Here is a 24,526-nt window from a genome sequence, read left to right as displayed (position 1 = left end):
TAATTCATATAAATTTCATAAGCACAAATTTATTCTCAATAAATCAGGTTATACAGTAATTACTGAAAAAGATGTTCATTATTTCGCTATTTACTTAAATCAAGTCATCCAAACAAAACACGGCAATACAAAAATGTAGAAATTTACAAAAACTGTACAAGATAACTTAATAGTTAAAAATTAGACTGATACAGTCCATACAATCTCTTTTAAGAGCGCGGAACAATTAAAGATTTATATAGTCTTTTTAAGGGGGCAAAAGAAAGGATGCTTTAAGGCTTCTTTAAGAGTAATCCTTTTAGCTGGATCATACTCCAACATTTTCTCAATGAGGTCAAAGAGAAGCTCATGTTCAGCATCCTGAGAAAGCATAAATTCCTGAAAGGAAAAGAAATACAGTCAATAGCCTTTTCTACTACCATTTACTGTAATTTCATTTCTACCCCGTTAAGAGGGGTAACTCAAGGTTTTGACCATTTAAGCAAAAACCCAGGCTTACCTTCAGGGGTTTACAGCGCCTTGAAACGTATCTGCCAGCAGAACTGTGTTCATCCCAGTCTAAGCGATCATGATGGAAGTATTTACGTTTCCTAAGAGTAAGTCAATATCCATTCTGAGTGTATGAGTGCTGAGAATGAAAACTTAACAACATCTAGCAAAGGTGACTGATCTATCAATTAAATCAACACCTTTCCAGAGATTTAAAAAGCAGCACAGAAGTATTAACAGGCTTCCCCAGCAAGGTAGTCTACTATTTAAAAGTGATAAAGCATTAGGTCTGACTTCACTGTGTTATAAAGTTCTGACCAGAACACTTGAGCAAGTAGTATTAATGATAGCACTTACTCTTAAATAAGACATACCTGGTTTTCTGTATCATATGTTTTGGTAAAGGTCCAAGAATCCTTTCCATCATTGCCAAGTGTTCCTTACTATCATGTGTCTAAAATAATAAAGAAAAGTTTTTAATTATCTCTACTTGCACACTACACTTTGTTCTTATTTAACAGAGCTGCTAAATTTTTAGTCCATAGATTATTACAAGTCACAAGGAAGGTGATCGCTGAAAAAAGGCATACCTTTAGCAAGTTATACAGCACAAGAAAAAATTAAGGCCTACAGAACAAGTTCACCAATAACTTCCCTAAATAAAACAAATGTAATGTACTGTAATATACTGAGAAATGTTTTAAATAAAATGATAAATTATGAAGGAAATACAAATGCCCAACAGTGTCAGATGACATGAGATTTTTACTTCTTTGTATTTATCCACAATTGATAGTCTTTAACAAGGAAGAAAAAAGCATGACCTAAATGTGTGTACTTTGTGTTAAAGTGTTCATTCATATAATAGCAATTTACTTTTGCAAAGCCACTGAAACAGATCATTGTCACTTACTGGAAATACTGTAAATCCAAGGTAATATTCAATAAGAATACATCCTATACTCCAGACATCGCACGGCTGGGACCATCCTAGAGCTGCAAATCAAACCAAACTGTTAATGAAAAAATCCTCAATACTTCTCAACAACATGTTTTTAAAAAGTATATAATCTGATGTTTGAGCTGGAAAGAACCTAAAGGAATCACTTAATCCAAGTTTAAACATAATACAGTAGCATAGGATATAATTAGGGCTCTGGAGACATTTGATTTCAAGTCCCAAACCTGGCACACTCTTCTGGGAGTATTGATTAAGGAAAAGCATTTTTTTCCTGAGCCTCCACTTCCTAATTTATAAAATGGGAGCCATCTATACCACATGAAGACTGACTAGACAGACATGAAGTGTATGGAATATAACAGGCATTAAATGGTTATGTTTTAAAATCCCACCACATATTACAAACAGGCAAACTAAATTCTAGAAAGGTTAAGCCACTTACTCAAAGTCCTAGGGCTATCTGGAACAAATAAAGAGTTTAAAATCCTTAATGTGTTTTATTATACTAATCCCTAAAAGGGAAAAAGATAAAGTCCCACAAAGAATAAAATGTAGAACTGTAAATAAATTTTAAAGTCAGCTTCAATAAAGACATATACTGGTTCTCAAAGCACAATTAAGAAATACTTACCTAAAATAACTTCAGGTGCCCTATAATGTCTTGTAGACACCAGTGTACTGTGATGTTCATCATCGTATGTTGCACTTCCAAAGTCTACAACTTTAATATCTGGATTTATTAAAGTGCGTTCATCACGTTTCTGAAAATCATAAATGATGATTAAAGATGCATAATACTAAGAAGGCATAAAACACTCATTTGGAACTGTGAAGACAAAACATCAAAGACTCACCATTTTGGGATTATACGCCTCTGTGTAGTCAGACTGTACAAATAAGATGTTTTCAGGCTTTAAATCTGTGTGAGTCAACTTATTACTGTGCAGAACTGAGAACAAAACAGAGTAAGTTCCTGTATTATAAAAGTCAAAACCAGAAAACCTAACCTAACGAAACCCCAAAGCCTGGTAACAAAAATCCTCTCTGGATGCCTTCTCACATGTCCAAAGAAGTGGTCAACATTCAACAGCCCGCTAGAAAACCATCAGGACCAAATAAAATCCGCCACCCTTCTAAAAAATTAGTTCACTGACAGTTAACTGCTTAAAAAGTGAAGAAAGAAGTATCCTTCCCTTCTGAAGCTGAGATTTGTCTTTCCTTAATTTTAACTCACTGATTCTAGATTATTTTTTTTAGAAACCAGAAAGGCTAAATGACAGTCTTAGACACAACAATATTACTCAATGAAATGCAATAAACTTACCAACAGTTTTGTAATCAACACCACCTTTCTCCTACCTACTCTTAAGCCAGGCTTCCAAGTCCTATATGTTAGACCTTATTTTTTCCTTAAAGATCCAAATTGATCTGGCATTAAAATCAGTCTCAGTAAACTCAAGTTTCTAGAATATATGCCAAGTACTTACAATTCACAGACTTGCATATCTGATAAGCCATCTTCCTGATATGATCCAGTCGAAACGGCAGAAAACCATTTTCCTTAATAAAGTCATACGTACTAAGTCCTAGTAGTTCAAACACAATGCAAACGTGACCATGATGCTCAAACCACTCCAACATCTGGACACAGCGGCTATAAACACATGAAAAACAACTGAGTACAGCCTCTCGCAATTCCAACTGAGGCCATTTTTGAAATTTTATTTTGATACTTACAATGCACTGCTGGGGTCTGTTGTATTTAAGTGTTCCAGAACTTGTATTTCTGAGCGAGCGGCTTCACAATATCTATCCACATTTTTAACTATTTTTACTGCCACATGCCTACCTCCCCTGTTAAAGAGAGTAAGTTCAAGTTAGAAAAATGATAAAGATAATATCCAATTCCATTTCTCTTATCACTCTTCAAACTCTACTACTACTTCTCTGACCCACTTTTTAAAATTTATGGTGTAGCATTCAGTTTCGTCTGATTATATGTAAGTACTCTAACTTCAAGTCAATGTTAAGAAACTAGAATGATCTTCGGGCATTTGGTAGGGTCAACATGTCAATACATGTTGAATGACACAAATTTCTTTCATCAGACCACCACTCACATGATGTCCTTTCAACTAGGTATCAATAGCTTTAACTTCACAATATTGGGATAGTATTGTTGCCAACAGATGCAACCGGTGTTCCAGGTTCTTGTCCCGTCCCAGAAAGAATTCAGAGACAAGATGTAGTGGTTAAAAAGGTAAAGTGAGGATTTATTAAAAGATGGACAGTACACTCTCAGGGGGAGAGCGGGCAGACTCAGGTGAGTGGCTGCCCTAAGTTTCTTTGGCAAGTTAGCTACATAGGGTGTAAAAATGAATGGGCAGAATATTCACTGGGGAGGGAAGGGTTTGGGATCGTATTCCCTGATTATCATCCCAACTCCACCTTCCCAAAGGGAGGAGGGATTTTTGTCCTTATTTAGTCTGGATTGGAAGTGTCAAGGCATCAGTGCATGATGGGTACATCTGATCTGCAAGGCTAATTTTATTGAAATGAGGGCATAATGAGCAAAAGGTTACATTCTGACACTAGAAATTTCTGCCTTTTCTCACCTTTCTTTGTTCTTCTCCAGGCCACTAGTCACCCCAAAAAGCATGATCCCTTATCAGCCCCAAGGCTCCTGCTTTTCTTTGTCTGCCCAAGGATCCCTGCTGCTTACATGATGTGTGGTTTCCTGCATTTGGCTTGTGTCCCTCCTTTCTGCCCAATTCCTGCCATTTGGCCTGTGTCCTCCTTTCTCTGCTCATACCTAGCTATCTGCCTGCTCTAACGGTATCACCTCTATTGACATTCAAACTAAGACTTAAAACAAATGTACATAAAACAGTTTCCTCTTACAGTACCAATCACTGGCAAATATTTCAATCTTTCTTTGGTCCAGGTTACCAAACTGGGAGCAAAGTTTAAAGCTCTAGTTCTCAGAACCTTATCAACCAATGGTAGGAAACCTCTTCTAGTAATTCATTTACAAAAGCTTTGCCATTCCAAATGGGAAAAAAATTCAAACAAGAAATTTAGAGAAAAAATTTCTTACACTATCTTATTTTTTAACATTTAAAAAAAAAACTTTAAGTATAGTTAGTCCACAATGTTGCCTCAATTTCTGGTGTACAGCACAATGTTTCAATCATACGTCTGTTTCAATCATTTATTTGTTTTCGTATTCTTTTTCATTACTTTTTCATTCAAACAAGTATAAACTTGTTTATCTATTCTTATACTATCTTAAGAAACTTCATTCAGAAGTCTGAAGGGCATAAAAAGTTAAAACTTGTGACATCAAACAAAAGAGTTCTCAGCCCTAGATGTATCATCAGGATCAACTACGTTACTTTCTAAAAATAAAGGTTCCTAGGTAACTACCCTGAAGGCTGGTTCAATGCCTGGGGTAAGCAAAGCTCATGGACTCCTAACATAAAACAAAGGCTGAAAACCACTGATCTAGGAAAAAAACAAAACAAAAACAAACAACAGCAAAAAAAAAAAAAAAAAAAAAAAAAAGGCCTTAACAATGTCCTAGTAGGACAACAAAATACTTCTTGAAACAAAATCTGTTCTCAGCTTGAAATTAGAGGCTTACACATACTATTAATAGCTACTGCTCAAAATACAACAGGCTAGTAACTTTTACTGGGAGTTTGTTACACCTAAGTCAAAAACCACAGCTAAAAGGATACAATGACATGTCTAATTTATGGTCAGACTATATCCTGAAGCTAAATTAATTTTCTATACTGTTCACCTTCCCAAGTGCAATCCAAGGCCAGGAAACTTACGCTTTATGATCAATGCACTCCACGACTTTTCCAAAAGCTCCTTCACCTAAAGTATCAACAATTTCATCTAAAAAAAGAAATAAAACTTAGTTATATCAAGAAGTGGAAACAGTTTACTTATAATAAAGGCTATCAAATGCAGATTATTCTAGTTGATACTACAAATTTCCTCATCACTAGACATTTTATTGGTCAACACTGCCAAAAAAAACAAAACAAAACTATTTTTAGGTATAATTCCATTTTTAAGCTAATTTCATTAACTTGATTTACTGTTTTGGAAGTTCTGCATAACAAACATTAAATTTCTAAAGAAAGTAAAAACACAATCCCCCCCCACCAAAAGAAATGGAAAAAAAACAAAAAAAAAAACAAAACAAACAAAAACAGAGAAAGAAAAAAGATTTCCAAATCCCTGAAATCTTAATCTATATAAAGATTATGTTATCTGAAAAGTTAAGAAGTGTTGAAAAATATTCTATACATCTTGCACTTAGTACGTCTCCACTCTGACAGATCAGGTGACCCTCCTCATCATCCTCTACACTCCTGGTTCTTTTCCTTCGGTGACTCTTCTGGAAACGTCAAGTGGGCGGCACCAAGATCATCCAGCCAATCAATATACCCGAGTGAATTCAGGGCAGAATACGAAATTCATTCAGCGGGGAGATATTCAGGCATTCAGATACGCGCCAGGCCACAAACGGTTGGCAGGAGCAATTTCAAATTCAGTCCCCAGAAATTCACAGGGCACATAGTTTATGTTAACAGGAGAAAAACATGGCAAGGAACAGATTTTCAGATAAGATACTCAAAGTGGCAAGGCAACAAAACATAATACAATTGTTCTTTAAAAAAAAAAATGCTTAGTTGTAGCATTCACTGAAACATAATTTTACGTTTCTAGTGTTCTAATTTAATGTTGCAAAATTGTAGGATGTTTATAATATTTACTTGTCAGAAGTAGACCGTGGCCAAATTAATTTCCTAGCTATCTAAGAAAACAAATATTAAAACAGTAAATAAAATAAAAATCTTAATTTTGGGGAGAAAAAAATATTTGGCACACAATTACACTAAGGTATTTAAAATGTCATCTGAATTTGACCTCCAAATGAACACATAACCCATAATCTTCAAATCTGTTAAGTGGTTTAGTGGGGAAAAAAACTAGAGCACATGCTTTGCCAGAATAATCAGAGGCACGCATAATCCTCAATTATACAAAAATAAAAATCCTATTCCTATTTGTAATAAGACTTTATCAAAACAAATCAGATTTCTTGTAGTACCATAAAAAAATCTTTCAGAATATCTTGTAATCCCTGCTATAAGCTAACCTAAATCAAATTACCTTCACTTTTCCACTGTAACGACAATTAGTTGCCAACTACTAATAAAATCTTACTATATAACTAAACATGTACTGTATTTCAGGAATTTCCTAATCCAATGCACAAACACAGAAAGAATCCTGCAAGTTAAAAATGAGATGACTTCATCTTAAACAGAACTTCCTCAAATGATCAAACACAAATTCAAGTTTTCCTGTTCCACATGGGAAATAAAATTTCCAAAATATTTTAAAAGAGCTCATACCCCATGTGAACGATGATGCGAAGTACTGTGGTGAATTCTGTGTTTGCTTTTATAACTACTTCTGCCACTTCTACCAGAGGACTTGCTACTATGGTTCTGATATCTGCTTTCATGATCTCTATGGCGATGTCCAAGTTCACATCCTTGACTGTAGTCATTTCTGTACTCATCAATGTAGCGTCGACTATGATAATCTTTCTCATTTATGGATCTGCTTTCCAAATAATGGCTAGAAGAAGAAAGTGCTTTGTGTTAACACAAAATATCTTCAAATTCTCAATCTCTTAAAATGCTGATTGATTGATTGATTCAGGTGCTGGGGATTGAACCCAGGACCTTGTGCATGCTTAAGAGTCACTCTAGCACTGAGCTACATCCTCCCCTCCCAAAACAGTACTCTTAATAAAATTTCATGCTTTTCCCACCCAAAAACAAACAGAAAAACCACATACAACTTTGCAACCATCACAAGCCATTATTGGAAACAGAAACCAATGATAATCAGTTTTTAAGTTGATACATTGTTTTAACTGTAAAAATGTATCTTCGCCCCGTTTTACTGAGATACAACCGACATGTAACATGGTAGGAAAAATGCACTTTTATACTGAGACACTTTAAATACCCTCCTTACCTATCAGATGTTTTAGAGTGATTGTATTTGCAGCGCTTGTTCTCCCGTGCACTGCTATGTGATCTCTTCCTTCTTTTGCGACTGCTGCTGCTCCTCCATTTTCCATAATCCCAATCTTTTTCATCCCAATCAGGACAGTAAGTTCTCTTTGAGTGTCTCATCTACAAACAAGACAAGTTTCTCCAGTTAAATTGTAACCCACACGTCAACACTGTTTATCTAACTCCTCCTTGCAAATTAACTGTAGTTGTGACGTTTTAATTGTTCTTTTAAATTTAAGTTCAAAAGTCACTGTCACCCTAACCGGAAATCACCGATAAGCCCAATGATTTTGTTGTCCCAAAATCTGGAGCCTTAACTTTATACGTCATGCTCAAATTTATTGGAAGAGTGTAAGGGGGAAAAAACAAAGGAATCTCAATTTATCAACTTTGGGAAAAACCCTTTCCCGGCAGGAACATACATTTATTACACGTAATTCACCCATTTACATGTGTATCCGAAACCTGACTCCAACTTAAACGCAATTTTAATTTTCTTCTTCGCAACAGAACCATCATTATACTTCCTTAAGGGAGGTGAATCAAACTAACAAGGCCTTTCATTATACACGGAAGCCAACCATGGCACTGGTAAAAACCACCACTCCCCAGCACGTCCTATATATAACAAAACCTAGTTTAGCCTAAAAACAACTTACACTATCAATGTGCAAGCCACTTTCCTTTCAGAAAGGTTGCGAACAAAAATGCCCAACAACTTGAAAAAGACATATAAAAACGACTTTTCATCAACTGCAGTACACACGAGAACCATCCGCCCGCCCGGCTCCATCTCGTCGCTGAACACAACTCTGTTATGAAAAGTTCCTACTGTTCCCAAGAAATGGGGGAGGAGAGGCAAATTCCTACGCCTAGAATTCCCGGTCGCCTGACCTCTCCCACCCACTCCTTCAGATGTAACATTATTTCTCTTTCCCCGGGTTCCTAAACCCGATTTTTGTTGACACCACTACGGGCAAAGACACTCGCCGTTTTCCCTCGAACTGTTTAAGACTCAGCATCAGTGGTATCGCTGTCATCTCTCTCTCCATCTGTTAATAAACAAGTTCTCTAAGAGCGTGACCTACACAAATTCCAGAACCCAAGGAAACGCCACCCAGGCCACAACTCGGCCGCCTCCGCCCCGCCGCCATCTTACAGCTCGGCGACAGCTCGGCCGCGGGCGCAGACAACATGGCGCTTGCGGGCGCCCGGGCTCGGCCCTCCCCACTCCCTCTGGGGAAGACGAACATTCGAGAAGCTCTCCCTGCCGAGCAAACCCTGCGACTCCCCTCCGACAGAGTCTGGGGGCGTCGCAATTCGAACAGAAGTTCGCAGCGTCGGGCTCGGCAAAGCATAGAAAGCGAGCAGGCCACCTTTGTGCAGCCAGGGGCGGGGACATGCAGGGGGGAAAGGGGGTCATCGTGCTGGAGACTGCGGGCGACCAACCAGCCTGGAGGGGACCGTCACCAGCGGTCTCGAGGCACAGAAAAGAGGCCCTGACCCCTAGCCCGCTTCCTCTTGTGTCTTACCGTCCTGGCCAAAGACTCCAAGCCCAAGGAGACGATGATTGCAAGACAACAACGGAGAAACCTCAGCCGGCTGCGACGGACTCCAAAACAAGATGGAGCTGACAGCCGCAGCGTCCGAACTCTCCGGGAAAACACGATGACACAGCAAGCGCGTCTCCGCCGCGGGGAGGGGGCCGGCGCGCCTTGGCCGCCTCGTGCGCAGGCGCGGGCTCGGAAGCGCTGGGGCAGAAGGTGGAGGGAGGAAGAAGGGAGGTTGTTGGCGGCGGCGGCCATGTTGGCCAGGCTCTCCGTTCGGAGTGTGAGAAAACAGAGTAAGTGTTGGGGGGAAGAAACTCGTCCATGCTCTTTAAAATTCGCGCATGTGAACGCTAGAAATAAGGGAAAGTGAGGGAAGCAGATACAAAATAGCCTGTGCCCTGATGCAACTACTAAAACAATGCTTTAAAAAAAAAATGAAGCCACCTGCATTGAATAGAGCCTAATTAGTTACTGTCTAGATTTGGGCTTTTGCTAAGGTTTTGAGACCTATTTAAAACTAGTAAAATCTTTAGTGGCTGAGACCCACACGCACTGAAACTGAATTGGAAAGGTTTTCCCCAGGGTTTGAAAATTTGAAGAAATGTGAGCAAGAGCCTGGAGACAGGAAGTGGGGACTCTTCATAATTACGCAACATTTTCGCATTAAGCGAGCCTCTGCGATGTAAAGCTCAAGTAAACTGTAAAAGGGGAACAGGGAAAGTCATTAAGAGAGGACAGAATTATCATGAAGCAACTTCTGTACAAAATTCAAGCTGCGATTTCATACAACAAAGTAGTTGCTGATCCTGACCCCCCCACGCTCCGCCCCTTCTCCATTTTGTCACCTGAAAAAAAATCCTCACATAAGGCATTCAAACTTGGAAGAACACGTAAAATTATCACGCGTTACGTTAAAGCATAATTTTCTAGTCATTTGCACAGGAGAGCAACGTAGATAACCAGCCCAATACGGATTCACAACTACTGTCTGGTAGAGGATGAGGAATACACATTGCCAAATTTCCTCTTCTGATTTGCTTTTCTTAAGCCGCTTCTCCTAACAGATTTGAAAATGCTTTAAAACCATTAGTGTCCAAATTGTTACATGGGGTCAGGATCACTAAATATAAGGTAAATATTTCACCTGTGAGGGAGAAATTCCTCACAATAACTTGTAAAATGTATAGCTGTTCGGAATGTGTTTAACAGCATATTTAATTGTTAGGGAAACCTAGGGAATCCTAGTCTTTGGAGTTTAACAGCTAATCATGGTCATTGAGCTAAACACTGCATAGTTCTCAATCCTAACAACAGTCTACAAGATGGGCATCAACCATATTCTCTTACAGGGAAGAATTGCAGTGAATGACTGTGTAGAGAGAAATTTCTTTAGGAGAAAACACAGTAAAACTACAGGATGAAAGACTGAAAAAAATCTTGAACATATTGCCAAAACTGCTTTGCAGAATGGTTTTAAATGTAGCAAAGCTCGCATCCAACTAATTACTGATTTGGGATAAACTGAAAGTTTCATTAATGAAATTAGCTGTTTTAGTGTCTCAGTGCATGTTACGGGTTGAATGTTTGGAGGACAATGCCCTCCCTACCCCCACCCCCTACACGCACACTCATATGTTTAAGTCTTAACCCCTACTATTTCAGAGTGCGACTGTATTTGGAGTGTCAACTGAAAAAAGTGCACCAAGAAAAGGTGAGAGCTGTGAATTAAATGAGGACTATGGCCCAGGAGGCAGCTTCTCAGATTATTCTGAAGAACTGCTCAAAAGAGGTAGGTGGAGAGGTCAGTATTATATGTGATTTTAGTGAAGGGGGTTACATGCAGTCAGGCACACATTTTGGCAGAGGTTTGCTGCTAGTCTTGAGGAGCAGATGTCTCCTTGAGAGACTTGATAATGATTTTAGCGCTTTTCTACATGTGAGGAGGTGCAAGACACTGGGCTCATGAACTCTTCTGAAAATATTGGTCTGAGGGCTTGTTTTGCCAGTTTCTCCCAGAGCACAGAGTGCGTCATTCCTGATCTCCACCCTGAGCTCCTTTCAGGGTGTGTTGAAGATCAGTGACTCTACGGGCTAGTGACTTCATTCTTACAGAACCAGATGATAGGGTCTTTACCAAAGTAATTATGACTAAATGAGGTCATTAGGGAGGGCCCTAATCCAATTTAGCTGGTGTTAAATGAAAAGAGATTAGGATACACACACACACACAGGGGAAAGGTAATGTAGACAGGAGATGGTCATCTACAAGCCAAGGAAAAAGGCCTCAGAGTAAACAGCCCTCCCCACACCAACTTCTAGTCCCTAGAACTGTGAGAAAAATTTCTGCTGTTTAAGCCACCCAGTTTCTGGTACTTTGTTATGGCCACCCTAACTTAGTGTGTAACATTAAAAAATGTTATTTGGGTGGAAACTGAACTTGTAACTTTATTTTTTAATGAGTGGAATTGAACATTTTTTCTTTTCTCTTGTGACTTGCTCATTCATACCTTACTGGTTTTGATCATACAGTTCTCTTTTGTCCTTTTAAATTGCAAAAAAAGTTTTTTATTTTCATGTAGTTAAACCTAGTCCATCTTTGCTTTTGTCAAGTTTGTAAACTGAGAAATTCCATTCGTCTCCAGAGGAGTTCTTTGAAATGTTTTAAGTTTATTGTGTTTTCTTTAAAAAGCAGCTCTTTTATCCATGTGGAATTTTGGTGTATCCTGTGAGCTGAAGTTCTTTTGCTTTTTTTCATCCATGTCATTTATCAGTTATCCTAACACAATTTATGGAATAACTTCTCTTTTTTAAAATAATTTTGGATACTGCAGTAATTAAACTCCTATATACACTGCTTTTTATATTCTTGTTCTATTATTTTATTATTCCCTACACCATCAGTTTTAACATTTGCAACTTTATAAAGATTTGGGTCTCAGGCCAAAGGGAGGGGAGCAAGTGGGGACCTAGCAGTGGCCCCTCAGCAAAAACCTATCACAGGGGTGGGGAAAACAAACACGGCTCCTGCTGACTCCCCTTGTGGATCTCAGTTTGCTTCTTTTTATGGACCTCTTAACGGACAGATCGTAACCCTCCACAGAATGTCTGAATTCTTGCATTCTTTGCCCTCCCATCACTGGATTGATTCTTTTTTTTCCGTTTCTTTAAACCCAAACTCCCACCTCACATCATCTCTACAAAGTGTTCACAGTGAAACACATTTGGTCTGTTTTTAGATTCTTGAAGAATTAGTCTTTCATCAAGATGTTTAATGTATTTAAAGCTGGGAACCCATTGGGAGTTCACAAGTGCTGCATATGCTGGGTAGCAAAAGAAAAAAAAAAAAGGCTAAAACCCACACAAAACACTTTTTAAAAAAAAGCAAATTTGCCAAGGTTTAGCTGCTCATTTACATTAGCGTGTGTGCATTTGTTCAGCCCCTGGTGGTGAGTTTTGTTTCTTTCTCTTCTTAAGACTGCGGTACAATGGGCATCAGGGACTCTGCTAAGCCTGGTGAATTGTGTTGCTAAGGGCACAGGGCCCCTTCAGCCCCCAGAAAATCATCCTAACAAGGAGGGAGGCCTCAACTACTCTGAGAAGAGAAATCAGATTTTGTTTTTTGAAATCAATTGGGATCTAAAGCTTGAAATAAATACTCATACTTTACATAGAAAAAAAAAGATTGGGGTTAATTCCTTTTTCATTATAATTTATTTATTTTTTTAATTTCCATTGTCATATATTCTAGATTTCCTTTAAAATTATTATGTGGCGTTCCCATCCACTACCTGAACCACAATTGGTACAAATTGAATGGAAAAGAACCATCAGTTTCCTTTTTAATTCACTAGTGAAATAGTAACTAATCTATCCAGTTCACTAAACTGATTAAAAGTTAAGTCCTGTGTATTAAAATGTATCGATGTACAGTATCTTTTAGCTCCTTAGTGCTCTCATAGAGTAGGCATTGTCCTGTGCACCTTTGTTTCCAAATCTGGAAGCAGCTCAGTAAATTACTAGTTTTAGTTTTTCAAACAAAAATACATATCTTCCGAAATACCCAACATAAAAAAAATGCAAAAAAAAAAAAAAATACATACACTCCCCCACACACAAAACCAAAACAAAACAAAAACCAAAATAGAGAAAAAAAATGCCTTACATAGGTAGCTTATAAATGTATGCTAAATGGATTTGGAAATTTCCAAGTTCAACAAGGTATAAATTACAACTATTCAATTTGCCATTAACTAGAAGGTCTGCAGGCCTTCTACTCAAAAGAGAGCTCCAAACCAAGATTAAATAGGACTCAAGAATTCTAAGGGATAGGTCAGGTACAATTCTAGAGTGGTGAAGGAGGTTTCAGATATTGTTTGATTATATTATCCCTTAAACTCATCCAACTCCCTTTGCTGTGAAACCATAATTATCTGGCAACTTCTGATAGTCTGGATCAAGGGTTGCCAAACTTTCCTAAAGGGCCAGATAGTAAATATTCTAGGCTTGCAGCTTGCCGGCCATTTGGTATTTGTCACATCCAATCAACTCTGCTGTTGTAGCACAAAACAGCCAGAGGCATTATGTAAACAAATGGGAATGAGTTCCAAGAAGATGTTACTTGCAAAACAGGTAGCCAGTCTGAGAGCTGTAGTTTGCCAAACTCTGATCTAAATGGGGAACTATATTACTTTTGTTTTAAAGAGAATTTGAGTTGATCAGCAATATTCTAGTCTTCTAAGTAGTTCATATTTACTGCCAAGTAATACATGGAACAGAACTGCTAATGTGATCAGTGAACAGGTCAATTCAGTATGAGTGGACAGAAATCAGTGTTCTGGATTTTGATCCTCATGGTACCTACAAGAGGCCCAAGGTGGGCAGCCAGTATACCTCCTCATCTATGAGATACTTATGTCTATAACTGAGTAGACCTAAGAATGAGCTCTAAGAACTAAGAACTAAGAACTAAAAAGTCACCATGTTGGCACCACTAAAAAAATGGCAGTTTGGAATAAAAATTGAGGAATGTCAGTCAGTAAAAAAAATCCTGATAATCAGTGAAATCCTCTCAAGGGTGGTGACGAAAAATTCAGTGACATGTTTAGAAAAGAAAAATATCAAGTATAAGAAGTGGCAAACCAAATTCTGGCCCAAAAAAGCCTTAATGCTAATTCTAGATACTAATGATTAAATTTAAGTGATCAAATTAGTATAATTGGCCCCTTGGTTTAGTGGAAGGTATGGAGGGTACTGATAGTAACAAGAGTATAACTACAAATTAACTCCCAAACTGCAGTTAAGGAAGAATCAAAACATTAATTATATCAGCCATCTGCAGAAATGATACAAAACAAGAATTTTGCTATCAGTTTTAGTAATACCCAAAATCTAATCTAGGTGATTTAGACAGTGAGTGGGGCATAATTCTTGATCAAATCAATGGGAGAGCCTGCTAAATGGCTTGATTAGGTTAGAGCCCTGCTGTGGTAGGAGAGCAGCTTCCATTTACTTGCTTCAGAACACTTGTTACATGCCAGAAGTGTTACACATGTTATTTCATTTAATCCTCACAATAGTCATATGAAGGAATATTATTTATGGATGAGAAAATTAAAGCTTAGAAATGTTAACTTGCCTAAAGTCACTAGTAGGGGGCAGAGTTGTGGTTCAGACAGACTAGGACTCTACAACTAATTGTATTTTTCAAGTGGATTATCTGTGGAACTCTATCCTGCAATGTTTTAAAAGGTATACTTTATTTTTATTTTTTTTTCTGCCACTGCCTACTCCTAAAAGATACACTTAAAAAAAAGTTCCATGGGCAAATCAGTTGGGAAATTCTGAGTGTTTACTATACTCCAGGACTTCTCCAAGCCTTTATTATAAATTTAAAGTCCAGGGAAAACAGCAAATGGATTGACTGGCCTTTCTAGGCCATCTCTTTATCTGTCCTTCCTCTTTCTAACTGTACCAAGCGAATAAATTAATAGAAAATAATACTTCCAGAATGTGAACTATATATGAGGATGTAATTAGGTGCATCAAAAATGCCTGGACTTGAGACTCAGCATTTATCCTTTTTTTTTTTTTTTTTTTTTTGGTTGGGGGAGGTAATTAGGCTTATTTATTTATTTAATTCTTAGAGGAGGTTCTGGGGATTGAACCCAGGACCTCATGCATGCTAAGCATGTGTTCTACCACTTGAGCTATCCCCTCCCCACCCCCAAGACTCAGCATTTAAGAATGAGTGTTTATATGTAGAAACAAATCTAAACAGGGTTTTTTTTTTTTTTTTAATTAAACTTTAAAAAATACATTGGATAATAGTTACAGTAAAGAACATGCTATAAGAATAAGAGTAAAAACTGGCTCCCTTTGTTACCACCAACTCATAGAATATCCTACTGGTAAACAAGCAGCCGATGATGTAATCTCTTGACATAATTAACACTGGGTAAACCAAAATAGGTGTGATTCTTTAGTAGTCTGCCAAATATTTTTTCAGGTCTATTATAGCTACTGAGCAAATGGGTTGGCATGAATAGTTATGTCCTTAATGTGTACATCATTAAGAGGTCGATATGTCTTCTCATTGACTGGTAACTTCTCCAATTCATCTAGAGTCTCCAAACCATCTATTACCCTGAAAGAAAAACAATATCATGTTTTAACATTTCTTCTGAGATTGAAACATAATATCCAGATACCTATAGCAATTATACTCTCCCTAAGAAAAAAGAACCATGCCTCATAGTTCTTTGAATTCCCTAGTTGAGTGTATGATAAAATGCTGTGTTGATTTTCTGCCATAGGTATGGGCCAACATTCTTATGCCTTTAGACAACAATAGCAGTGGGCAGGAATATTTCCACTAATGTATCCAAACACTGTATTCTGCCTCATTCACACAAAATAGCTAAAAGTGGAGCCAATATAACCAGTCATAGGTTTTCTTTGCTATAGAAAATACCTAAAGAAAGTATGTAAGAATGACACCATCATCAGTTCTTCCCTACACTGAAGGTCCTGAAGTAAGTGGCCACTTTGCACTTTATTGTTTAAATATGGTGTTTTATTTTTTGCTTCTGGACAACTAAAAGCAGTCATTAGAATAGCAGAAAAGATAGTTAAGCCCACTTCCAGCAAGCTCATTTCATGTTTTTGCAAGAAAAAAAAATATTGAGAGCTGTATTTCAAATATGTTCTCGAAAGTTAGTCTGAAACATCTGCCAAGAAAATGTGGCTTTTTAGATTATACCTTTTAGTGCAATTCAAATCAATTCTCAAAACACAATGAACTTAAAAAAAAAAAGGTAACAGCAGGGAAATGTATAGCTCAGTGGTAGAGTGCACATTTAGCATGCACAAGGTCCTGGGTTCAGTCCCCAGTATCTCCATTAAAATAAATAAATAAATCTAATTACTGCACCCCAAAAAATAAATAAATAAAAATAAATTTTAAAAGAAGTATCAGATTTACATTTTATTTTACATTTCCACTAAAATGGTACTATAATCAAAAGCTTTTGATTTTACTCCCAAATGTAGGAGAATTAAGGTCTTTAAATCGTTAAGTTTTAAAGGCTTTCCTACCTTCTAGGTCAGTAACAGAAACAGAGGATACAGGAAACAAATCTCAGGCAAAAAAAAAAAAAAAAAAAAAAGAAAGAGAAAAAAAGGGCATGTAGCATTGAGGTAAGTCTAGTTAAGTATCTGGGACATGGGCCCCTTTGGGAACCAGTGGAAAGCTGTCTATCATGTTCCCAAAAAAACTGTGTGTGCATTTACACAAAACACAATTTCAAGGAGTTACTAGACCGAAGGTTAAGAATCCTTGTCCTAAAGTATAGTTTTGTTACAAATCATGTAAAATAAGTCCTGGTAATTACTGATCAGTAATTCTGAATGGTAGGTTAGGGAGAAAATAAAAGGAAAGGAATCTAGATTATCCATATACACACAAAAACTATTACAGGCTGTAAAATTCCTCTTCGTTGATTATTATTAATCTATAAATTAGACATGATATGGAAGGAGAAAGAAAGTTGCTGACTCTTGTATTTTTAAGTAACCTAGGTTGGCATCTGAACCATTGTTTTAGATAAAACAAACCCTAGAACTGTGCCTTGGTTTATGGAGTATAGTAAATATTTGTTGACAAACTGACTTTCTGTTGATTTATAAAAGCAATTCCCAGGTACAGTTCTTGTAATGGATATTCTGGCAGAGACTGCTGAACACCTCCCTAGGATCCAGTCTCCCCTTCTTTTTTTAATTATCATTTTTTAATCTTTATTTTATTTTTTTATTTTGGGGTGTTTTTGGAGGGGAGTGATTAGGTTTATTTATATTTATTTTTAGAGCAGGTACTGGGGATTGAACCTAGAACCTTGTGCATACTAAGCATGCAGTCTACCACTTGAGCTATACCCTCCCTTGTCCCCTTATTCACAGAAGCCTGATTTTATTGAGTCCACCCCAGTCCATCTTTTTTAAGCCACTGTAATTCAGATCTGTTAGCTGCTGCAATATGCTATTCTTAATGAAAACAGATAAATGACTGCTAACTTGCATAATAATCCTGAAAAAAAGTACTGGCCCCTCTTTTACAAAATAAGGAAACTGATTCTGAGAGAAATTTTAAGTTTCCTGAGGTCACAGGGCTAGACTTAGTGGTAGACTTAAAGAAAACCATAACCAGAATACTCACTTTCCGAACACTGTGTATTTCATGTCCAGATGTGGCTGCTTGCCATAGGTGATAAAGAACTGAGATCCACTGGTGTTTGGGCCATTATTAGCCATAGATACAACACCTCTAACATTGTGCTGAAAAAGAGAGACCACACTATTAATTTAACTGTGTCTTTACATAAGTATCCCCAAAATAGGACTAAAACAAGACATGTACTCTTTACTTTTCCAATATTTAAGGGATCAAGAAAACATCTAATCAGCTTCTATTAGGGCTAGTCCAAATATTCAGTTTCTGTATTATCTGTATCTCTGAAAACTTGTATGTAAATTGTTTATATATCCAATCATATTCCACAATTAATTTCATTTTCACTTTGGAAAAGTACAGCCACAAACACTTTTGGCAATAGCAGTATATGATAGAAATAATCCTTACATTTATATTAAGTAACAGTGTGCTGGCATGAGACAAATGATCAGGCAGACAACAAAACCAAAATCCCCATAATCTCTTCACACATACAGTGGACTCTGGATAGTTTCTTTATCTGTAAAACAAGGGAGTTTGGACTATTCAGGGGTTTATTCATAATTCAAATGCTCACAAGGCTCAGCAAATAATAAATTGATAAGTGGGCAGAATATAAACATGCCCAATTTTACCCATGCCCATGAATGTAAGAGAGTGGTCGGATCTGGCAAAAGGAATAATGTATCTCTTGCCTCATGACATTTACAATATTTTTGGAACCAATGGCCATAGAGAATGCATCTGCGGGTCTTCCACCTATGGGCAGTTAGTTCATAACCCCAGCACTGGATGATCTAAGGAAGGCCTCATCGAGCTCTAACATTCATTATATAAGGGACTACGTACACTTTACTGATAAGATTGAAGACAGATAGGACCACATTACCGAGGGGTGCCCAAATATAAGTAACTCAATGATTAGCTATTCGTCAGGGGACCCAAATGAGACAAGCCACAGAGATGCAGCTACATTGAGATACTAATGCTTTATTGTCTCCCTAAAAGGTGACCTCCAATCAAGTATAGTATTTGATACATACATAAGAATGTATGTACCACTTACAGCTTAATAAAATAAGCACTCATCAACCTGTTTCCAAACTATAAGAAGTAAAATTTATCAAACTGTTGCATATGCCTATGTGCTCCTCTCAGCTATCACCTTAGCCTCTCCAACAGGTAAACATTATTCTAATATCTTTATACCTACTTAAACAATATATTGTTTCCTTTCATTCATTTCTGAGCTCAATAAAATAGCATCATACTATTTGTAGCCTTCTGGGAAATGCTTTCTACACTTAATATTATGTTTCTAAGATACATATATGTATATATAGCTATAGTTCTGATTTCTTTTACTGCTGTATAATATTTTACAATTGAATATATTACAATTTGTCCATTTAAAGATTAATTGACATTTGGGTTGTTTTGTACAACCCTAGGAACACTGTTGTACATGTTTCCTGGTGCACACATGCAAGAGTTTCTCTAAGGTAAACACTTGGGAATGGAATTTCTGGGTTAGAGTATATGAATATTCAATGCACATTCTCAACTGTGGTATATAAGAAAATAGTTCTTAACCTTGGCTACATAGGAATCACCAGAGAACCTTAAATTATAATCATGGTCCTAATCAGTTCTACTGACTTTTTCTCTAGATTTAGGAGGTAAGGCCCTAATCTTTTATATTTTTAAAACTTCCATAGGTGAGTCTGTAGCAGCAAAGTTTGAAAACCACTGGTATAGGATAGCAGATTAGTACCATGGAAGCAGTCAATAATTAATGCCTAAAAAATTGTTTTGTTTCCAATTCAGGAAAAGGATGACTTCTTAAACAATTTATCACCTCCCAACCCAAACTTTGTAACAATATTTCTTTATGATAGAAAAGCCAAAAGATAAACTACTCTGAGTTCCCCCATCTAGAGATAAAAACTGCAGTGAATAATTTTCAGAAGTTTTGCTGAGTATATTTTACTATAACTGAAATATAATATACTAAATTATATATTTTGATTGATGAGAATTGATCTCTTTTTTTCTAATTATAAAGTTATCATTCTATGCACGGTACAAGTTTGAAAGATCACAAAATAAATTGTTAACTGATGTCTTCTCTAAGGAGTGGAACTGATTTTTTTTTTTTAAAAAAAGGTATGTACTAGTTTCTTAACTTTAGAAAAAAATTTCTTTAAAAAGTTTGAAAAATACAAAAAAAAAAAAAACCCCAAAGGAAATATAAATATCTAATTTTACCATGCTGAAGATTTATTTATATGCACTTCTTTTTAACCTAGTTGAGATCTACCACAGACAAAGTTAATTCAGGAATATTCAAACATTTAACAAAAGATGATAAAAGTTGGAGACTGATAATGGGCATTATTGCCACCAGGAGGTCTGATAGTCTTTCCTTCCCACTCTCAAAAAAGACCAATGATTCATGTCATTCAACATGAATTTTGTAGTGAGTCATTAAGCCCCTTAGGTATATTACTGATTTAAAATTTCAGATTGGACCAAAAGATGAGCTCACTTTGTGTCAAGATCCGTGTGATGGTGAGATTCCAGTATATATTAGGCTAGAACTGCCATTTATATCTTCTTCCTGACATCATTTATCAAGTGTGCAAAAAATACCAAAAAAGTGTATTTGTTTACTAATTATTTTAACTTGTATTACTACAACATATGTATCAAAGTTCCCATAAACAAGGCATGAAAAAATAGATTTTGAAGTATTTCAGATATACCTTAAGATATTCACTGTATTCATCCTCAAACTTCTTGCCCCAGATACTGTTACCTCCTCTTCCCGTACCTGTATTACCAGACAAATAAATGAAAAGAAGTATTTAATTAAAGTTGAAAAAGGGTTCATTTTCTAAACATAAGGGCTAGTTTACATAGTATAACTCTTAAATACAAATAAAATTTGATATGTCCTCTTACTTCCCAAAATTTAACTTTAAAGATCAGAAAAATAAAATGTCTCTACAAAAACCAAAAACTCTCCCTCCTTTATCAATATTTTTCATATTTTAGGGCTCAGTGCTAGTAGCTTCTGCTTAAAAATAAGTTATAAAAACTCCACATTCTTTTATTTGTCTATTTTTTTGTCTATTCTCTTCTTCACACTGTGTACCCAATTCCCTAGATATTATTGGGATAACTTACCTGTCGGATCTCCCGTTTGAACCATGAAACCCTTGATATTTCTATGAAATATACAGCCATTGTAGTAATTACTGGCACAAAGAGCCAAGAAATTCTGAAGAGAATAAAAATAACGATTGAGATATGATGTAGCAGAAACACATTTAAGATAAGGAACCAACTGTATTTATTGAAAACACCACAAAAGCATATTTAAACTATGTCTTTTTAAGGCATTACTTTAGACAATGTCACTTCCCTGCCTAAAACATTTAAATAGCTTTCTTCTGCTCTTGGACTAAAACACAAAGTCCTCAGCAGAGTCTAACAAGGCCTGCATGACCTGGCCTACACTTCTACATCTCAAAATGACAGTATACTCTTCCCTGCTGCTTACTATGCTAACCCCATCAGCCTTCTGAAAATTCATCTAAAAAAGGCAGACTTTCCCACCTTGAGGCCCTCGTACCTGCTATCTCTATGCCTGGAATGTTCTTTTTATAAGTCTTTGCATGGAGATGCCTTCATTACATTTCACACTCAGTTTTTAAAGTATAACTTCCTTGGCTAGGCTTGCCCTCCTTTTAAATAAATCATTTCCCATTATTCTCTATCTCAATACTTCATTTTCTTCAAAGCATTGTCAACCTTTAGAAATGCTTTTTTTCTGGAAATAATTTTTACCCCACCCCCCACCCCCAGCCTATCTTCCCAGGTAGAATAATAGCTCCACAAGAGCAAGGAATGTCTCTTGTTCATCACTGTGTTTCAGATACGGGCAAGACAGCCTTTCACAAATAAATTGTTGAATTAATGAATATACATAGCTGACTCTTTCCTTCCATCCTTGTCATTTAAAAAAGTGAAATAATGTATGGAACAGTTCTATTACCTAATATCTAATGATTATTTACATTTCCTGAGGAAAACAAGCTAAAAGAAAAAGATACCAGCTACTCTATGGTTAGAGAAAAATTATCTAACTTTTCTTTGTCCACCTTTGGTATCAGAAAAGGAAGTGGAAATGAGGCCAGAAATTATGATTGGTGGTTTTTCTTGACAATGGTTTTTATAGAAAAGTTTTTTTTATGTTAAGTTAGATGACTCAATTTCAAAATAGTTATCCTGTTGCATTAACTCATTTTTCATATGTACATTATGGTACTCACTTCACATGTTTTGGGTGTCCTCTCACAGAAGATTTCTATTTTAATATCACCTACGTCTGTATGCAATGTCACCGACTAAAAAAGAGAGGGAGAGAACATGAGAAAAAAAATGAGATTTCTTCAAGTGACTTTATGCACTTTATCATCTCCGTAACTAGATACTAAAGATGATAAACTGAACAAAAATAAAAAGAAACACCATTACAGAGATGACCTGTTCACATAGTAGCTCTGAGAGATAAGTTGTATTTCTTCAAAATTTATTTCATCAGTAGAAAAAAAACTCCAGAAGATAAATATGAATGGTAAGGTAAAATGGTATCTATGCTAAAAATTTAGGAGCAAATATTGTGATGGAAATAATTACATTAAATTTGAATTTTTCATAAATAAAAATATTTTTATGTTAGCATTACTGATTTAAATGGCAATTCACTAAATCATTAATATTTATTGAAAAACAGACAATGAGTTAAATGAATTAGGAAAAAAAATTTTTTAATGAAGGTGCTGGGGATTGAACCCAGGACCTTGCACATGCTAAGGACGTGCTCTACCACTGAGCTATACTATACACCCACTAAGAAAATGAATTTTACATAGTTTTCACCATTTCCCTTATGTAATTTAATTGTGAGAGACAGTTAAAAGACAATTTCTTTCTACACTAAAGACAACAGACATAAAAAGCGTAAGTGTTCCCAGATCCTAAATGTGCAGAGGTTAACCATAGGGCTCTTGCTTGCTTGTTTGTTTAATCTGTTGTTTTGGTAGCTAGAATACTCCTTTTGTTGCTCCATTCCAGAAAGGGTAGAAAACTATTCTGAGGCTTCCTTTTTAATTTCACTTCTTTTTTACAAAAATATCTAGTAGTGAGAGTTATGACTAGGTTGAACAGAGGGCAGGAGTATGAGTGTAAATGTGTGTGTGGTGGAGGTGGGGCACAACGCTTTTCTTCCAGTTAAGCTCTAGCTGCCCTCCTTAGATCATGCGCAAAATTGTTCAGTTAAAATTACCACACCTGGCTACACTCTTCCACTCCTGCAACACCTTCTTCCTATCTCTATCCACTTTGTAATCAATCTTTTTCCATAAAAGGTAAATTGTGTGTTTTAAGTGAAAAACAAAGATTTAAAGTTATTTCGCTTATTTCTGGTTTTGTTTAGAATAATTTTACACTGTATCCTTTCTCTATCTTGTCATTGCAATTTCCATGCAGTTTTATTTCCCTTGAATTTCTAAAAATTACTTATAATGAAAGACATAATAATTCTATAAAACTTACCATTTTTCTTCTGATAGTTTCAGGAAGTACTTACTGTTTGTTACTTTCTCAGTTTATTGGGATAAGTTTAAAAATGAGTCTCTACAAAAGAAAAAAAATAAAGTTCATTTCCTTAACTCAAACATGCTCATCTTTTACTAAATATTTAAAAGAAAAACTCTCGAAGTACACTCTCCCCACTCCGACCCCATCCCCGGCAAGTAATAAAAATCCGGTTATGGAAACGGATGAGGCTATCTTACACAACTTAAACCCCTCAACCTCTTACTTCCCCTGTTCACTCTTCTTTTAAGAGCCTCCTTGCAAGTTCTCTAACAAGGCGGGATATTCCCGCCTTGGGATCTAGGCACTGGGGGTTCACTTTACCTGAAATGGTTATTTTCCTCACCAAGCCTCTGCTCAAAAGTCAGGTCTCACTGACCTGATTAACTCCATTTAAAGCTGCCTTAATTTCCTTTACCCATAACGCTTAGTACTAATACACTATATGCTTTATTGTCTTATTTCAACACCTTACCCGTCCAGGAAACTCACTCGAAAAACACAGCACCCTGCAAGCATTTGAGTTAAGTGAATGAAAGAATAAGTGACTTTACACCGTACCTACTTAACCACTTCGATTAGCACAGCTGTTGTTAAAACAGCAAAGACGCAATCGCGGGTGCCCCCTTGGGTCTGTATTTTCGAAACTAGTTTCTTCAGGCACCGGAAGTCGAGAAGGGGACCCATTTGCGAGAACGCCCCTCGCCTGCTCGCCTCCTTCTTCCTCCCCGCCTCCTCCCTCCGATCTCAAACCAGAAGGACCAGAACTAGGGAGACAATGTAATTTATCCCCACCAGAACACTTCTGACCGCGAAAGGGGGGCTCGCTTAATAATTACACTAGGACAAGAAGCATAATTCTGAGCAACCTCTAGAAATACCTCGGACTCAGATGTAAAACTGGGAAAGCCCACTTCCGCCTGGTTCCTCCCACCCCCGCCGGGTTCCTCCCACCCCCGCCCACTACGCCAAGAAGTTCCGCGCAGGACCGGAAGTAGCGCTCGCGCAGTCCCGGAACTGGTGA

At 36.8% G+C, this 24,526-nt stretch overlaps 2 protein-coding genes and 1 long non-coding RNA gene across 7 annotated transcripts; 1 reads left to right on the top strand and 2 right to left on the bottom strand.

The window, feature by feature from the left end:
- CLK1 (CDC like kinase 1) lies at positions 1-9,249 on the bottom strand. Its single transcript, XM_006189956.3, has 13 exons — positions 9,096-9,249; positions 7,523-7,683; positions 6,889-7,117; positions 5,774-5,864; positions 5,290-5,356; positions 3,188-3,304; positions 2,938-3,104; positions 2,305-2,399; positions 2,082-2,211; positions 1,403-1,485; positions 864-943; positions 500-590; positions 1-378 (listed from the first exon to the last, which is right to left on the bottom strand). Exons 2-13 carry the CDS (start codon positions 7,681-7,683, stop codon positions 235-237), a joined length of 1,455 nt encoding a protein of 484 aa, XP_006190018.1. The 5' UTR covers positions 9,096-9,249; the 3' UTR covers positions 1-234.
- LOC116663747 lies at positions 9,234-17,825 on the top strand. Of its 2 annotated transcripts, none has more exons than XR_004320058.1 (3): positions 9,234-9,406; positions 10,776-10,824; positions 16,714-17,825. It is a non-coding gene; the product is annotated as an uncharacterized LOC116663747 (long non-coding RNA). The 2 variants fall into 2 exon arrangements; XR_004320057.1 differs by lacking the exon at positions 16,714-17,825 and adding an exon at positions 12,588-13,231 and having other exon boundaries at positions 10,776-10,902.
- Positions 15,393-24,455, bottom strand: PPIL3 (peptidylprolyl isomerase like 3). 4 transcript variants are annotated; one of them, XM_032480089.1, is made up of 7 exons: positions 24,384-24,455; positions 23,461-23,541; positions 22,176-22,250; positions 21,028-21,121; positions 20,604-20,671; positions 17,824-17,942; positions 15,393-15,756 (listed from the first exon to the last, which is right to left on the bottom strand). In XM_032480089.1, the coding sequence occupies exons 2-7, from the start codon at positions 23,461-23,463 to the stop codon at positions 15,630-15,632; spliced, it is 486 nt and encodes a 161-aa protein (XP_032335980.1). In that variant the 5' UTR covers positions 23,464-23,541; positions 24,384-24,455; the 3' UTR covers positions 15,393-15,629. The 4 variants fall into 4 exon arrangements, with proteins under 4 accessions (XP_032335980.1, XP_014419184.2, XP_032335982.1 ...); XM_014563698.2 differs by lacking the exon at positions 24,384-24,455 and adding an exon at positions 24,064-24,371; XM_032480091.1 differs by lacking the exon at positions 24,384-24,455 and adding an exon at positions 23,995-24,023.
- Positions 24,456-24,526: the final 71 nt, after the last annotated feature.

Source organism: Camelus ferus, chromosome 5 (genome assembly GCF_009834535.1).
Source record: "Camelus ferus isolate YT-003-E chromosome 5, BCGSAC_Cfer_1.0, whole genome shotgun sequence".
NCBI classification, from domain to species: Eukaryota; Metazoa; Chordata; class Mammalia; order Artiodactyla; family Camelidae; genus Camelus; species Camelus ferus.
Note: the sequence above shows the minus strand (reverse complement) of the source record. Positions and strands in the feature narration are given on the sequence as shown.

What these genes read in the sequence shown, in the direction of transcription:
- CLK1 (XM_006189956.3), bottom strand. Translation starts at nt 7,683, where the DNA reads ATGAGACACTCAAAGAGAACTTACTGTCCTGATTGGGATGAAAAAGAT. An exon ending in ACAGACCCCAGCAGTGCATT is followed by an intron (nt 3,105 to 3,187) that starts GTAAGTATCAAA and finishes ATGTGTTTATAG; the next exon opens with CCGCTGTGTCCAGATGTTGG. An exon ending in GGCGCTGTAAACCCCTGAAG is followed by an intron (nt 379 to 499) that starts GTAAGCCTGGGT and finishes TTTTCCTTTCAG; the next exon opens with GAATTTATGCTTTCTCAGGA.
- PPIL3 (XM_032480089.1), bottom strand. An exon ending in GGACACCCAAAACATGTGAA is followed by an intron (nt 21,122 to 22,175) that starts GTGAGTACCATA and finishes TATTCTCTTCAG; the next exon opens with AATTTCTTGGCTCTTTGTGC. An exon ending in AAATACACAGTGTTCGGAAA is followed by an intron (nt 15,757 to 17,823) that starts GTGAGTATTCTG and finishes TTTTTCTTTCAG; the next exon opens with GGTAATAGATGGTTTGGAGA.